This window comes from Passer montanus, unplaced genomic scaffold, assembly GCF_014805655.1.
Source record: "Passer montanus isolate IOZ18808 unplaced genomic scaffold, ASM1480565v1 scaffold42, whole genome shotgun sequence".
Lineage (NCBI taxonomy): Eukaryota > Metazoa > Chordata > Aves > Passeriformes > Passeridae > Passer > Passer montanus.
Window position 1 is genome coordinate 256,620 of NW_024369041.1, and position 17,659 is coordinate 274,278.

Here is a 17,659-nt window from a genome sequence, read left to right on the forward strand (position 1 = left end):
GTTATCATTCTTGGGCTTTATTTCTACATTAAGTATTCTGCTGCTTTTCCATTGCTGTTTTAGATATTGCCTGTACTCAAGTGGATTTTTATTTTACCATGACTGAAATAGCTGTTGATTTTTTTAGTGTGCTGCCTTTAATGACAGGCATTCAAGAAAGCAGGTAGTTTTAGGACCTTAGAATTATGCTTCATACCACTGTCTCTGTTCACACCAGTATTTGTTTTTGGAAATCACACTAATTTCCTTTTGCTGTAAAGACAGTAACTTCAAACACAGGGTTACAGGGGCTGTAGGGAAAGACAAGTCTTTTATGCTGCATATGGGTGTGTTAGCAACCAGCCATAGTGTTATCTAGATCTGTTGGTATCTTTATTCAGACAGAAGTTGTGGGTTGTGTGGGTATTCTGTGGGTTTTTTATGTGCAAATACTACTGGCTAATTTAGCCAGCAAAAAAAGCATCTTCTGAATGTTAGCGTATCTTTCCCCACCCCTGTTTTTCCACAAGTCAGAGGTAAGAAGCAGACCCAGCCAGTGATGGTACACACAGATCCTTTTCCCTGCAGCCCTGTAAACAGGCTCTGCCTTTGCCTGTGCATCCCCTTTTGATGAAAGTCCAGTTGAAAAGCTGATGCCATTCTGTTTATAAAATACTAGTCCCTTAAGCTGTCCTAAACTGGTAGGATCAAATTGCCTAGCAGATTTGGTGTATCAGCTGAAATCAGAATAGGTCCTGCAGCTGTCTTAAGAGCACATCAAAATTGTTGCTGGATTAGTGTTGCTCATTTAGAGAAACAGTTTTAAAAGTTGGCTTCAGTTGAAGCAAGTAATTTAAGTTCTACATCCTCTTTAGTTGGTAATTATTTTGTAATAAGTGGTTTGTGAGTAAAACTAGAGTATTGTGCAATTTGAAACTGGAGGCTGAGAAACTTGGTGTGTGGATTTTTTTTTTCACAAAAAAAACCAAAAAAAAACAAGACATGGTACTGCATTAGTTAATACATAACCATCATGTTTTATGCTCAGTATAGACAACACCAACTAATGGTACTGCATTAGTTAATACATAACCATCATGTTTTATGCTCAGTATAGATAAGTTGATTTTATCTTCTGACTTGCAGGTTTTTATTTCCTCAAAACTACTGCATATCTATGTACAAAAACTTACCTCACAAACTGTGCTACAGGACATTTTTATTCTGAAGCCTTCTAGCTTGTTACCTCAACAGGCTATTTTCATATAGGTCAATATTTGGTTCTGGGAATTATGTCTGCTCTTTTCCCAGACTTGTGAAATAGCAGACTAAACTTTGAACCATGTAATTTTTTATGATATGTACTTTCAGGTACTCTCTCCTTAGAGAATTTGGTGACTGTTTAAGTAAGTTTAGAATATCTTTTCTTATAGATGATTTTACTTAATGGTGTCTTTTAATGTCTGAAGTTCTTTCCCAGAATTTATGTTGCCACTGAGGCCCAGTTAGTTGAGTATCATTGTCTTCATTTGAAAAAACATGAAGAATTTTTTTTTCTTACTGTGTTTTAGGATTTATCTTTATTGGAGTAACTTGAGGCAACTAATGCTAATAACTTGAATTTAAAATCTCTCTGCTTCCTGTTTTAAAAATAGGAATTTCCTAAATAAACTTTTTTATGAAAAAGTACACTTAATTAGCCCATAATACTCAGGGTAGTCTGAATCTGCTGATTTTTATTACTCTTACTACTGGGCAGGCCAGAAAAGTTCCAGATGCATGCTGATGGATGCCAACTTTCTTGCTGCCACTCTTGAGTTTTTGCTGTCCTTGATTTAGCTGTTCGTGCAGCTGCCTTGCTGCATGCTCAGCCTCTGTGGCTCTGCACGAAGATGTTCTGTCTTCTGCTGGTGGTGCCAGGAAGCTGCATCCAAACAGGGAGCATTCTGGCCAAGTGGTTCCCAAACTCATGTTATTTTTTTTTAGTGTTGCAAGACTAAGTGATGATCCAGGTCTCCTTTGGAATTCTGATAAGGCAAATCTGTCATAGCCACATCATGGTTATGTGCAGGCTTTGAGCAATAATACTAAGAAAAAAAAAATAATTTCTAAGTGTGTATTACAACTACAAAGATACTTTCTGAAAAGTTCAAATTATTTTTCACAAAGCTCTGTTGACTTGCTCTGCTGATGAAGAGAAAACCAGCAAATTTCTCAGCTCTGTTTGCTGTACCTGTTTTCCTTTGTAGCAACCCATAATGAAATTTCCAGAATTCTAATATTAACAGAACAAAAATCTGACCTGAAAAAAAATATTGTTGTGCAGTTACTGTTTGAGAAACCCTTTGAAGTTGTTTGGGTTTTTTTCTTAGTGTTTACATTAGATCTAAGTGTATGAGAAACAAGAGTATCCTATTCCCCCTGGCTGATGAGTATCCCTGGAGAGGATAAAAGATGCAATTTTACATATTTTCACAAATGATTTGATTTAGGATTATGAAAAATGGACCTAATTGCTGAACTGCATGTTCTAAGACAGTCCTCCATTAAAAATAGATTTCTTTGAGATCAGTATTTGATAATATTGAGAAATGGAGAGGAGGATATAATATTCAGAGGAGATAATAGTATTACCTTTGTCTGTTCCCTTTCTCCAGAAGTGTGTGGCATTGAATGGTGATAGAGAAGCCTTGAGGAGCCTTCATGAACACACTTCACTATCACTGTAACTGGCTTATTTGGGTTTACATTTATCAGTGTAATTGGCTTTTTTAATCAAAAGATTACAAGCTCTTCCATTGCACAGATATTTAAAATTAACCATTGGAAAATAGAAGCATGTTTTCAGAAGCTAACTGGCAATTAGCTAATTGCTAATAAAGGTCTTGTTATTGAATGTCTAGCAGTGCTGTTTGGGTCCATTTCTCTTGCTTCTGTGTTTCTAATTGAAACTGGGCAAAATCAGGAAACTCTCTTTAGGTCATCATTGAAAAGGAAGACTTCCCACCCCCACCCATCCTTGGAATGTACAAATCCTTTATTCCAGTACTGCAAGCTTCCAAGTGCTTGCCATCCATAGAACAGGGTGGACTGTGATGCAAACAGCCCCTGCCTGTGTGCTGCAGAAGACCAGCAGCTGGCCACTGTCCTGGGAACTTCACTGGAGAACTCTAAAACACACAAAATCCATCTTCCATCCATAGACCAAACACTTCCTGGTAGTTGTAAAGCAAGTAATATTCAAAGCAATAGAAGAACAGCTTTTTGGCTTTTATAGTAACTGATCCCCAGGATTCCTATGTTTAATTTGTTTGGGGAGAAGCAGAACTTCTGCAAAGGGAGTAAAGCTTCATGGACCAGGAATAGCAGCTGTTAAATTATTTCTGCTGCTTTTTACCTCTTTGCTTGTGGAGTTCTCTTTTGGATGGCAGCCAGTGTATGCTACTTGGAAGGTGAGATAACAGGTTTTATTAAATGAGTCAGTTCCAAGTGTTAAAAACTTGAGTACATTAGGAAGTAAACCAGATATGGGTTCTTCTTCTGGCTGTTCTCAAATCTGGCTTCTGTGCTTAGAAACTTTAGTCTCATAAAGGTATTCAAATTAGTATACTAGCAACAGAAGCTAGCTCATAGCAAAGAGAATAACTCTAGAGGTACATACTATTTAAAAGAAATGTGCCTCCAGTAGCATGTTGAGATTCAAAATTTTGGAATCGTATATTTCAGCAATTGAATGTTGGCTAGGCACTATTCAGATTTGAATTTGGATATTAAGGTCTTTATGAAGTTACAGCAGTGGGTTTTGCTTTAATTTAATTTTTTTTAATTCGTCTAGAAATTTTTACTCTGTACTTCAGCCTTCTGTTGTAGACTGACATCTAAGCTTATCATTTGATTTAAGATAAGCTATTGGCAGCTGGTATGCTTTTAAAAAACTTCACTTATGTTGTATATGGTATTTTTATCTGTAAACAGCTGTTGGATAGCAGACAAAATAATAAAATATAAAATACCGAAGGCTAATTTCCCCAGGAGTCCTGGTACAAAGTATTTGCTGTCTATTACATGAAAATGTGATGTATGAGCACCGTGGTGCATCAGCTACTCCATTAACCAAGATGCTGTTGTCAGCCTACAGTGCTGGAGTGTGCAGCACAAAGAGTTGGAAGGGAAAAGGGTTGAGAGGGATGTAAAATCTTGTGCTGCTTCTGGAGTCAGCATTGTGGGCTTTCATTGTTTGAAACACCATTTTCAGTGCTTGTAATTAATAATGATTTGAAAATAAGCATTAAAATGTGGTGCATACTTATGCATCTCTGTGGTGACAAAAGCATAAATGTGAATTTCAGTCTCTTCAAGGAGAGCATTGCAGAACTTTGTTCAAAGGGTAAAAACCTCTCAGCTGAGAGGTTCAGTCATCACTGGCTTCCAGTGTGACCAGTTTGTTCTGCCACACCGTGTGTCCCACAGCCCCTCTGTGGTGGTCATCCACATTGTCCTTTGGGTCTGCCAGTGCACGTGCTTGTCCTTGTCCACAAGACAGGCTGGATTACAGAGCTGAGCATGGAAGGGGCATGAGGAGCTTGCTGTAAAAGAGAGACTGCTGGGCAGAAGGAGGGAACATCAGTGAAGGAAACTGGGTTTGGTTTGGGGATGGAGGCTGGAGCAGAGGAACACAGAGGCAGATTAAGGGAAAAGATTCTTTCTTTGTAAATGTAATCTGGGATATAGAGAAAGAAATTAGGTCAAGGTGGTGTGCACATTCCTTTGCTTCTTCTATTGGAAGGGAAGGGAACATGGAGAATACTTACCTGGGCATAGGGAGAGACACAAAGCTCCACCATCCCTTCTTTCTGGTTCCTGAGACAGTCAAACCCAAGCTGCTCTAGGGCTGAGAGCTGCTTCCTTTGCATACTTTGTCTGGTGTTGATATCAGTGGCAAAAAAAGACAACAAAAAGGACAATGTCAATGCTGGGTACAAAAGAGAACCTTTTGTGTCACCAGCATGGCTTGTCTGCTCTGTGGCCTGCCGCCAGCTGCTTTCTGGGTGGGAAGCCTGGGGGGAATTTCAGCTGCTGAGGACACTGGCTTGGAGAAGGGGCAGGTCAGGGCAGCCAGGTGAAAGGAAATGCATTGTGTTAGGGCAGGGGCATGCATCACATTTGGGAATATGCAGCTCTTTGTAACTTTCTCTATGGTCTGGGTGGCCACTTAACTGGAATGTAATGGCAGTTCATGGTATAGCTTTTAATTCTTCTGGATAATACATCTTTTCCTTGCTGGTGAGAGGAGAGCAGAGATGGGATGAACATAAGGCATTTTTGTTGGAGGATTTTTCCTGTCATCATTTCTTACTCTCAGGTTAGCATAGATATAGAATTAGCAACATAGAGCTTAGTAGGGTCAAAACCACAGATGAGCCTCAGTCCTTTCCTATGTGGTGTAAAATTGGCTGGTTGGTTTAACTTCCTTCTTTGATGGTCCTTAAGTTAAAGGAGTGTGTTCTGAAAGGGACAGATTTTTTTCTACCCATTAGGGGTAAAATATCTCTCAACAGATAGTCCTGTTTCTGGAGTGACTTTTGTCTGAGCACTTTTGTCCTAAAGCGTGGTGGCCACATAGAAAACTTCTGCCTATGTCCTTGGAAGACTATGGGTGTAGTAAAATACCACTTATCAGATAGAAAGCATTAACTACTGGTCAGCAGTGAAAACAATTTAAAAGCATTCCAGCATTATCACACAGTTGTTTTGTTTAGATGCCACATGTCAGATTTTGCAGACTTTGTCAAGCAAGTTACTGTCATTTGTTCTGCCCGCAGAACAAATTGTGCTTTTCTTGTGGTGATTACTGGCCAGATGATTTCAGATTTTACTGTGGGCTAGCTCAGGGCTAGATTCTTACTGAAGGGCTTAAGAGAAGGCAATATTAGATTTCAACCATCCTTTTCCTTAGCAAATAGCTGAATTCCCTTTTTATTGGGAAGACCCAGCTCTGATTGAGAGATTGGCATAGGACCATGAAACCTGTTGTCTCTGAGAAGCAGGGGAAGCTAGAGTTCATTTGGGATTGTTTCTCATGTCTGACCTAAAATGGTAGAAGGGTGACTGTGATTGATAACAGTTTGTGGAAATTTCATACAGTTTTAGGAGAAACCCAGAAGCTTTGCCCTCACTTCTTTATTTGTAAGGAAAGCCAGTGTGTATGAAATAAAACCTTGACTTTACATATTACTTGTGTGACTTATTCTTCAGGTTACTATCGTACAGAAAGAGATAAGGGGACACAGTATGAGCTGTTTTATAAGAAGATGGATGGCATGGAGTACAGGCATGTCACCTTGTTCCGACCTTTTGGACCCCTCATGAAAGTGAAGAGTGAAACAGTCGATATTTCTAGATCGATCATTAACGTTATTGTTCCTCTTGCTGGAAGAACTGAGGCATTTGCACAATTCATGCAAAACTTTAGGTAGGTGCATGAGATTATATAGTGAGCTATGTTCCTGATTTTCAGTATTTTGTTATCTTTGCAAAATGAATTCCTGTTCTGGGTGAGTTGCAACAGAGCTAATGATTCCAACATTGTGTGCAACTGCCTTGGAATGTTTGTAATTGAACCTACTGTATGGAGAAAACATTCCTTCTAAAAGAGCTTAAGAGATTCTCGAATTACAGCAAAATGACCAAAAGTCAGGGTCATTGTAAACCTGGACACAGATGATCTTGAACATAATTTTTGTATTTGCATCAGTTGTAGAGTGCCTGTTTCTGAAATAAGGTATTGGAATGTGACACACAGTATTGGAACCTTCTGGTGTAAATGGGCAAGATGGGGAAAGAAGAGAGGAAAGCATCTCTTCATGTTTTCTTTGAAGCCTTTTGATGACTAACCAGAATACTTCAATCTGCTAATTCTTTTTAATGCAGTAGCTTTTAAGTACCTGAAGTTTTTTGTTGTGTTGCAAGTAATTACTAATACCAGCTTACCTTTGTGCTTATAGGGATGTGTGTATTCATCAGGATAAGCGTGTTCACCTCACAGTTGTATACTTTGGACAAGATGGTCTATCAGAAGTAAAAAGCATCCTAGAATCTGTAGCTAGGTAAGTATATCAATCCAATATCAGTCAGTAAAACTGGCATTTTAAACAGCTTTTAAAAAAGAATGAAGAAATATCCAAATAAAATTTATACTCTGTCACAGATTACTAGGAAATTTATTAATTTTTTACTGTACGCTATTTATGGTTGCCATTTTACAGCTTAGGTTGCAAAGGTTTCCTGAAGACTACTAAAAATCAAGTTATAGCCAGAAAAGACTTTGAGGTTTCTGACAGTCCAAAAAACAACAGGGGTGAGTTTTGCAGTGGATATTCAGTCATGCTAACAGATTGATTAGAGTTTAAAGTTCTTTGGAACAGGGATGTACATTTTAATAGTTGCCTCACTGGAGAACCAATTTTATTTAATGATAAGGAAGAGAAATGTAGTAGTCAAAGTAGGCCTGTACTTACTCTCAGCTGTAAAATAACTTTAAGCATGGTTCATCCTGGCTGTCTCAGCAGAAGCATTACATCAGTATGGATGTAAAATTCACAAAAGTGTCATTTGTGGTTTTTGTTCCAGAGAGATGGGACAGGTGTCAGCATCCTTGACCCTATGGCCAATGGGCTCCTTCACCACCTGAGCTCTTGCACTCGTCCCTGGGCTGGGAGCCTGTTCTCCTTGAGCTCTGGTGTGATCCCTGTCTCAGGATGCTGATCCCTGTCTCAGGATGCTGATCCCTGTCTCAGGATGCTGGCCAGGCTCTGTGGACTAGGCACAGGCTACTTTGTCACCAGCCTGGAGCATGTGATGGAGAGCTGGCCTGACATGTAAGGCCAGCATCTTGTAGGAAGGGAGGAGAGAATTTCTGCATTTTTTGCTGCAGTCTTCCTAGCACCTGCTGTGTGCTGTGCCCCTCCATTTTTTGAGGCCTCTGCTACCTGCCTGCTCCCTGTGAGATGTCCCTGGAGCACTGAGTCAGTGCTGCAGGCTCACTGGGCATTTACCTGGTTCTGTATCTTTTTAATGGTGCTGCTGTTGAACAACTTCACCCTGTTAACTTCAAGCATTGTCCTCTGAAGTGTCTCTGAAGTAGACACTTAACTTTGCTTTAAGATGTTCTCTGAGTGTGTTTGCAGTCTCCTTTGTCTGCTCCTTCCCTCTTCTGCTGTGAGCACAGGCACGTGTGCTAGTGGTGAACAGGGAGGAGAAGCAAAGGGCCTGGGTTATGGTGGCACTGTCACACAGGTGGCCTTTGCCCCATGAGTCTGGTGATGCCAGGACTGGCTTCCTGTTTGCCCTCTTCTCTGAGCTAGTGAAGACAGGTATTTCTATTGGTCAGGACTTCTTGGTTTGTGGGGACAAATTTTAGATGCCATTGTAATTCAAGAGATTGTTTTAATTCACGTCAGTTAACAAAAGGCCTTTTAATATGTCTGAATGATTAAACACCAAGTGAAGTTACAAAGACTGGTTTTTATCATTTTACAAGGCTTAAAATTGAAAAGGACAACTAAGTGTTGTCCAACAGATCTTTTTTTTTTATCATTCTGATAATATAACTGTTTTCAAATTTCTGGAATTAAATTCCTTTAAAATGCAAAAAAACTTATCAATGGTCCCTCTGCCCCTCCCCACAGATTTACTTTGGGTTTGGCTCTGTTTTTCTTGTAGAGAAACTGACTTCCACAATTACACGCTTGTCTCTCTGAATGAAGAATTTAACCGAGGCCGAGGACTTGACATGGGTGCCAGAGCCTGGGAAAAGGGCGAGGTCCTGATGTTCTTCTGTGATGTTGATGTTTATTTCACAGCCGAATTCCTCAACAGCTGCCGCTTAAATGCTGAGCCCGGTATGTCCCCTGTTGTTGCTGGAAGGGAGCCTTGTCACCCTGCTTTGACTTCAGCTAACTTGTGCTGAGCATACAGAAAACAAGGAAAACTCAACTAGAATGGTGGAGCTTATTCAGTACCACACACCCTGGAAAATGAATCACACTCTGCACAAAAGGCAATAACATATAGACTGAGAAATAACTTCTGCCTTAGTGTAGCTTGTTTTAAGAACACGTTGTCTTTTATGTACAACATACAATTTTCATGTTTTCTTCAGATTTAGTTGTCTGAAAGAAAGCTGGACAATTTAATTGGTTTAACAATTAGACTTCATGTAAATCGGTATAACAAAACTCAGTGTAACACTCTACAGTGGAAGATGATTTTTGTTATGTTGAAATCTCTAACAAGTTTGGCTTATCTCTTCTCACACATGTATGGCCAAGACATGTCTCAAAGAAATGGTTTTCATTAGAGCTACAATGTGCTCCTTATGGAGACTGTGCTAGTGTTCCACTGTTCCATCCCAAGCTCTGAAATATTGTGATTGTTTTCCTAAGTATTTATGATGCTTGCTTGTTCTACAAGCTTCTGCCAAGAAGAGTAAAGCTTTCTTGAGTTAACAAGCATGCTGCTGAAGACCTCCTGTCAAACTGTGTTTGGGTTCTTTTTTTAATGCTTACTCTTGTTTCAAATTTGTTGCAGTCAGAAACAATTTTCTCCAAATGTCAATTTGGAATCAATAGATGTTTTTTCTAACAAGCAGGCAAGAAAATTCTTCAGAAGCCAGATATTTGGGTTCTGTTTCTTGCTTTTTCTTTCATTTCTGTCTCTGTTCTTCATGAAACAAGTTGTATAAATAATTGGAAAAATTTTGTGGAGGAGTCTTTTGTGAGCTTTAACAAGAAAGAGAGTTCAAGAGACTGCTTGAAATTCATACTAGCAGTTTGTCACCTTTGTTTCAAATGAGATCTGAAAATGCTGCTCACTCCACAGAGTTCATGCCCAACTCAGGATAGTGAATATTCTTGTGGATTGTTGTCAATACTTTTGCAGCATTAATGATGCAAGACATCAGTGGACAAATATTTACGTGGCTTCTGTAAGAGAAAAAGAACTGGTGTTTTCAGCATAGTCAGGATTCTCATGGTGTTTTTTGCCCTTGCAGGATATCCTGGGAGTAAGTACCTGCTTTTACATGTTTGTGGACAGAGATAAATTCATAAAACTCAACAATGCAAGGTGTTACTTGGATTTGATTATTTTTAGTTTTACTGCATATCGTTATTGCAGGAATTTTTCAGTCACCTAGAATGATACTGAGATATCTAATATTTTATACAAGCATGTATAACTATATATAAATGTAAATCAAGTGTAATATGTGTAATATGCATACATATGTATTTTTTTAATCCTAAGGGCTCTGCCCCACTGGATGTTACAGGCTTCCTAGGTGGGAAATCTTAGCAGCTAGAATTTGTTTTTGCTTAATTCCATTAGATGCCTAATAGGTAATGTTTTACATAAAAAGAGTGTTTCTGGTTTCTTTTTGCCTGCAGAAAGCATGCCCACAGTGAATAACAATTGTCTTTTGACTTCCAGGGAAAAAAGTTTTCTATCCTGTGGTATTCAGCCTTTACAATCCTGCTATTGTCTATGCCAATCAAGATATACCACCTCCTGTGGAGCAGCAATTGGTAAGCAGCTTGATTTATTCTGGGTGGAATTAGGTGTGCTTTGTATTAAAACAAAATTAAGTGTAACTTAATAGTCTCTTTGGAATATTTTATGACCTTTGGCACTGCATATTTAAACAGTTTTCTCCATTGTGGGCAAAGCACTTGGAAAAAAACCTTCCGCCTTGTTTAAGAGAAGTAATTGCAATTAACCAAATGAACTTGGTAGTTCTGATCTGCTGCTTATTCTGGCTTGACAAGCCAGTATTTTAGGAGGATGGTGGCATTGCATGGCAGCAGCTTTCATCTTATGTTCCAGCAAACAAAGCAATGGTGAAAGGTAAAAACCTCTGAATGACATGTTCAGTCTGACTCTCTTTTGAGAGACTGCACAGATGAACTTTTTTTTCAGCTGAGACTTCTGGGATGAACAGGTTTAGAGGTGGAAAAGAAGAGAGCAGTATCTTCATACTGTGTTAAATAACTGTATTAAATAAAGAGCTGTATTAAAAGAACATAATAGCCCTCATTCCCTACATTGTTTGCAAGGATCCTGCTGAAAGCCAGAGGGAAGGTTTTGCATGTAGCCTTGGATAATCACAGCTGAGGGAGGAGTGAGCCCCTGCCTGACAGCTCTTCTGTTCACTCTTTTAAACTTAACAGTATTATGGTTGTTGACTTCAATCACAAAGCTTATTTTTCACATCATATCAGATCAAGAGACAAATGTGGCCTTAGAAAATGGGTTGGAAATGGAGTGTTGGGAAGAGATGATTAGGACTAATTTTAATTTAATGCTTGGTCTGGGCAGATACATAGAAAATAGAGGTGGTGCAGCAGAAACTGCTGTGGAAACTGCAGTGAGGTTGAGTGGAATTGGAAGGCAGAGGGTGAAGTGAGCAGCAGGTCACTGGGAAGCCCCACATGAGTGCATGACACAGAAATACCAGAAGTGTTATTATGCTCTATCCTGCACTGTAAAAATGATTGGAAAAGCTTAACTTTCTGCAAAACCAAGTACAATGTGCCTCCTTGGTTGTATTGTACATTTCAAAATTATACTGGTTTAAAATTGCAGGTACACAAGAAGGATTCTGGTTTCTGGAGGGATTTTGGCTTTGGGATGACTTGTCAATATCGGACAGACTTTCTGACTGTTGGTAAGATGAGACTAAAGAAAAAAAATTGTGTTTAAAACGTGATTCTCTGGTCTTACCTAATGACAGGAAAGTAATACATTTATTTTTTGTATTATTTCCCCAAGCCCAGCAGTCAGACTTGCTTGACAAGTTTGAACAATGAGATAAATCAGCTTTTCTGGATTTTGATGTCGCATCTGTTAAGTGTATTAAAAGACAGAGTAGTTTTAGTAGAAACATTTCATTCTAGAATTTTTTTGAATACTGGTGGTTTTTCTTTTTTTTTTTTTTTTGGTACTTTGTGTCTGTCTGAAGCAAATTAATCAGGTTTAAGAAACATGTCACTCAAGTAAGCCATTTACATAGACAAGAAGCAGTCAAATCCTTTCTTTTAAATAACCTAGAGAAGTTGAATACAGTTGTTGGAATCTTTAGCAATGTGCTTTGCCCCCCCTTGTGGCATGTTCTTAAAACTGAGAACAGCTTGGTGTGCTTAAATGTGGAAGATAGTGGTGAGCATCGTCTGCCAGAAGATGTAAATCTGCCAGAAGATGTAACTGCACAGCCCTGCGTGCTGTCTGGTGGCTTGAATGCAGGCTGATTGCTAAGAGCAGTCATATTGCCATCTGTATGGTAGTGCTAAATGGGGACTTCATCATTCTGGAGTTTTGAAATTGTACAAGAGCTCTTCACTGTGGTCCTGGAAAAACAAGAGAATTTAAAATGGTGAACCATGTTCCTTTCTTTAATCCAGCCTTTTGAATTGTGACCTGTGGAGTAATTGCTGGCATTGTTAGAGAGGATTTCTTATATGATGCATGACTGCTTCATTTTCCAGCTGCTAAAATCCATTATGCTTCCTAAAAATAATTCAAAAGCATAGCGAGTGAGGTTTGCCTACAGTTTTCTGCAGCTGTCACATGGGATGTCATGCATAATGCAATTTGGAGACACTGCTCTAAGAGACTTTCTGAAGTCAGCAGATCTGTGTCCTGGGCAGTTTCCACCACAAAGGATGTGGTATCCTTGAAGCTCCTGTCCCTCAAATTGGCATGCCATGGCATGGGAAGCTTGGTTAATTGCTACAGAATTTCTGGAATGTCGTGCCAGATCTGGTAACACGTTATGCATGAAGTGTTGCTCTTCTTGCCTGTGTGCCCAGATAACGATTTCTGACGCTGTTTTCCTAGGGGGTTTTGACTTGGAGGTGAAAGGCTGGGGCGGCGAGGATGTCCACCTGTACAGGAAGTACTTGCACGGGGAGCTGATGGTGGTCAGGACGCCGGTGCCGGGGCTGTTCCACCTGTGGCACGAGAAGCACTGTGCGGACGAGCTGACGCCGGAGCAGTACCGCATGTGCATCCAGTCCAAGGCCATGAACGAGGCATCGCACTCGCACCTGGGCATGCTGGTGTTCCGCGAGGAGATCGAGGCGCACCTGCGCAAGCAGGCCTACAGGACTAACAGCGAGGCCACGCGCTGAGGGCCGCCCCGACTGCAGATTCACACTGAACCAGCACCCTTCCACAGCCTTAATCAGCTTACTAATGCAGTGCCTCTCTTTTTCAGTGAAGAACAGTCTAGGGGGTTTTTGGTTCTCGTGTTTGTTTTCCCAGTAATCCTTTGGCTGATAGGCTCTCACGTATCGTGTGAGTTCCACAACCTCAGCTAAGCTGGACAGCACATGTAGATCAAGGAAAGTGTCTGCAGTATCAACTGGAAAAATCTGTGGAATGTACAATTCAACACTTTTCCATGTGGTACATTTCTGTTCTTATGTTTGCATTCTTTTGAGAATTAAATGAAATAATCTTTCGTGTCTTGAGTATTTTCAGTCTGTATGGCTCACTGCACTGTGACTTTAGAAGGATACTATACTCCATTGTAGAAACAAGGGAAAGGTGTGGAGAAATATCACCATGAAAGGTATATGGACATGCTGATTCCACAGCAAGGGCTTGCTGCCACACTTGCTGTATTAACAGACATTGACATGGTTGAATAGAGAATAATTTAGGGGGGTGAGAAGGAAAATCCTTTCAAGTGGAATTTTAGAGCATATAATGGAAGTTCACACTGCAAAGGAAATGCCACCCTTTTATTTCAGTGATGGATCAGACAAATTGGGAACATTCCAGCTGGGTGTTTCTGTGCCTGCTCTTTCCCTACAGTAGATGCCATATCCCTTCTATAAACTGAGCTGTGCTATTAAACTTGTTTGCGTAAATATTTTTTTGGCCACACTCCTTCTTATTCCAAGGCCCAGCCTATGTATCTCATCCTTTAAGTTGAGGAACCACATTTTCATTCCCATATGAATTTATTAGAGGCCTGTTTGCTATTATGCCAATGTTTTCTTGTGCATTCTTTCTCTTTTGGGCATTTTCCTGACATGTTTTTGTAAGATGTCATATAGTTGTTACAGTGACTGAAAAAGCAAGTGCTATTACAGTCCTTCTTTATACAATGCTCTTCATTACACTGATCATCCTAGCAGCCTTATTCTTCACTTTTTCAGTTTGACGATGTTTTAGGGTTTTGGTTCTTTTTCCTCTGGGTTTTTTTTTTGTTCTGTTTTGTTTGTTTTTTGTTGGGTTTTTTTCTTTGTTTTTTTGTTTTGTTTTGCTTATTGGGTTTTTGGAGCATGTTTAAGTGGAATTATGCTGTGCTCTCATTAGTGCCTTGTACAATGGCACTACTACTTTGGTACTTACCTTTTGGGTGTTTTGGGATGCATAAACAGTTCAAATGCAGGCAGGTCATTTTTCTCCATGTTGTCTTATATGATACCATATGGCATGCCTCGTTTTTTAATACATTTGTTTATAGAATGAATGCAGAAAATGCTAATTCAGTGGTTAAACCATTTGCATGGTTTCTGCTGAATTTAGATATTAGTTGAAAACCTTTCTCAAACCAGGTAACTAAGATCTGTATGGATTTATTTTGCTCAAGAATTCTGAAGATTTAAATGATCGATTTCTGACTAGCAGATATGCTGTGCAAATAGTTCTGGGCACTGATCCTTTTTTATATGTATATAAAATGCGCCTTTATGTAACTTATTGTGGAGAACAGTGTACTGTATTGTATTTAGAGTGAAGAGAATGCATTGCAGGACTTCTTGCAATTGATATTCTCAATATAATAAATGGAATTTCTGCATTTTAGAAATTGTTTTAAGCTGTTTCTTTGAAATATGCTTTTACAATAATATTATATAGAGCATAAAACACTGGGATTCAAATAATATTTGCAGTGAGAAGTTCAGCCAGCTCAGTTTTGCATCTCAGGTATCTACACAGACCAGATACCAGAGTTTATTCCTTGGACAACTTAAATTTACCCCAGATGTACCTTACTTGGGTATCCTGGTTGTTGCTAACAAAAATTGTAAGGTACTGGTGAGGACAAGATTGAATACACTGGTATTATGACTTTTGGTGAAGATACAAGTGGGGCACTATCCTGAGACTCCAGCCTTTAAAACTTGAGGTCAGCTGCTGCTGTCCTGGCTGCACAAGTATCCGAAAATGCCTCTCACTGACCCCAGCACTGCCTGCAGTGCACACAGAGGTACGGCCCAGGCCCAGCGTTGCTGCGCCTCAGCTCTCAGACGCTGCCTCAGGAGCATCCAGTTGTCCCAGTTCTCAGGTTGTGGAAACATGGCAGGGTGCTGATGTCCAGGTGTCTCAGGTTCTGCTGTTTTCCACTGCATGGTTGTGCTTATCAGCAGCAGTGAGGGAGATCAGTGTCACCCATCTGGGTGATGAAAACCAGCGCGTGGTGGCAATGCTGGAAGGCAGGGGGGGAGCTCTGGAGATGAATGTAGTCACCAGGAACTACTTGGGAAACTTTTCCATTCATTATTCCAAAAGGTGGAAGCAAATACAGGAACCACTTGGGAAACTTTTTTCCATTCATTATTCCAAAAGGTGGAAGCAAATGCATTGAAGTTGAAGTCAGAACACTGGGAAATATTTAAGATGTGTGTTGGGCAATATACACAAGTATTCCAAATGGCTCATGAGCTGAGGATTTCTGAGCTTACAGGAGCCCTTGCAGGGCCAGGTTTCCCCTGTCTTAGTTGAGGTCCTTGCAGTGCCCACCTGTGTGAGAGGTTGCTGTGGCACACAGCAGCAGCAGCTCTGTGCACCCAGAGTTTGAATGCACACCATTGCTTTTGCTCTGTAGTGGAGCCAGAGCAGAAACAGTGGGATATGCCTTTATTGAAAACAAAGTGATTTCAGTTACCTGAGCGTGTTCAGCCTCTGGCTGCTTTGGGCACAGCCACACTGTGCTACAAGCACGTGTTTGTGAGCAGCTGTGACCCAGGGTGGGGGTGCTCTTTTCCATTAACTGGTAACTCTTCCTTGGATGTGTTTCCTAACTTCATCCAAGAAAAGGAGCAAGTTAGTTTTGCTTCAAATACAAAAATCTCTTGCTTGGGAGCAGGACCTGCTCTTGGCTTTCCCAAGGTGTGCTCTGCCTGCAGAGGAAGAATAAACCCTGCACTGGGGGGGTTTATTGAGCTTGGGGTGCTGCTGGGGCACTGCAAAGAAGAGTGACAGTATCAGGCTTGGGAGTGACAATCTGTGTGCCCAGGGTCAGTGCTTGGGTTACATGGCCAAGTGCTGGGCCTCGTCCTCCTGTTTTGACAGATGCTGTTTACATAACACACTTTTTTTGAGCTGTGGTCCAAGTGTTTTCCTGGAGGAGTCACTGTGTTTTAGTGCTAGAGTAGTAAATATAGTAACACTTATTTAAATAGGAACATGCTCCACTGAATCATGAAGTAATTTTTGATTCTGTTGCGTGCTATTCACATAAATTGTAACCTTTTCCAAGGAATTTGCAAGCTGCAGTTTTTCCCTAGAGAGAAATGTTCTTCATTAAAGGAAGTCAAGATGAGATTAGCTCAGGGTGCACTTTTACTTGAGACCCTTGCAGGAACAAATGTGGGTTGTGCTTTTGAAATTGTTTAAAAATATGTCATTCAATAAGACTAGTAGATACTGGTTTAGAGAAGCAGCAAATACAGACGGAAAACTGGGAAAAACTTAGGGAAATAGTTCTAGGTCTCCTGCATCCAGAAGAAAAGACTGGGTTTTTTCAATTTCATAAAAGCCTTTGGACTCTGAGATGCACACACCTATGAAAATCAAAACTTATTTGTAAAGTGTGTTCAAGAAGAGAATGGCATCAGGAGGGAAAGGTGAGCCCTAACCAGTTGTATCTGAATGCAGACATTTAAACAGTTTTAGTTCATGCCAAAATATAAACTAGAACAAAATTTTTGCCTTGTCAGACCCATGAATGAAAAGGATAAAGCTTCAAATAACCTTTAAAATGGTGTTTCAGCATAAATTAGTAACTTATTGATGCATCAGTGTAATGATAAAAGATTTCTGCGTATCAAAGGTGAGTGTAGCTTTCATTTGCCTGGGGTATTTTGGTGACTGTGACTCCCAAATACATCTTAAGGAGATAAATCATTAAATCTTACCCAGCTGTGAAGGAAAATGGGTTTAATGAGCTTAAGCAGTGTTCAGTTCATGCCCCAACCATGCTCACCTGTTCCTCGTTAGGCCTGATTGCAAACCAAAGGACTGCACCTGTTCTGACTGCGAAAGCCTCACAGCAAAGGAGACTTTGACAGAATAATTCTTTTACATTTCTGTGGTTGCAGTGGCTCTGCAGAACCCTGCCTTTATGGTATAGCACGTACTGTAACATAATTTTTCTGAAGCCTGGCACTGAGCAGTGCATTTGGGCTGTGTAGAGACACACCTGGGAGCCACGCAAGCACCCACAGAGCCCCTCTGGCTTCCCAGGGCCCAGGCTCCAGCTGGTGGCAATTTCAGCATCATCTCCCCTGGGGGGCTGGTAGCAGCAGGGCCAGCCCTGCTTTGGGCAGTGGTGCCCCGAGCCAGCAGCAGGGACCTGCTGGGCCCCAGGGCTGCCCCAGGTGCTGGCAAT

General features: G+C 40.4%; 1 protein-coding gene across 1 annotated transcript in view; it reads left to right on the forward strand.

Moving 5' to 3' along the window:
* The window catches only part of CSGALNACT2 (chondroitin sulfate N-acetylgalactosaminyltransferase 2), a 32,972-nt gene extending 18,126 nt beyond the window's left edge, over nt 1–14,846 (forward strand). Inside the window, exons 3-8 of the mRNA XM_039719684.1 lie at nt 6,235–6,451; nt 6,984–7,085; nt 8,701–8,879; nt 10,468–10,562; nt 11,620–11,701; nt 12,871–14,846. Of these exons, the coding sequence (XP_039575618.1) occupies nt 6,235–6,451; nt 6,984–7,085; nt 8,701–8,879; nt 10,468–10,562; nt 11,620–11,701; nt 12,871–13,163 (968 nt within the window). The 3' untranslated portion in view covers nt 13,164–14,846. The remainder of the gene's footprint in view (nt 1–6,234; nt 6,452–6,983; nt 7,086–8,700; nt 8,880–10,467; nt 10,563–11,619; nt 11,702–12,870) is intronic.
* Nucleotides 14,847–17,659: the final 2,813 nt, after the last annotated feature.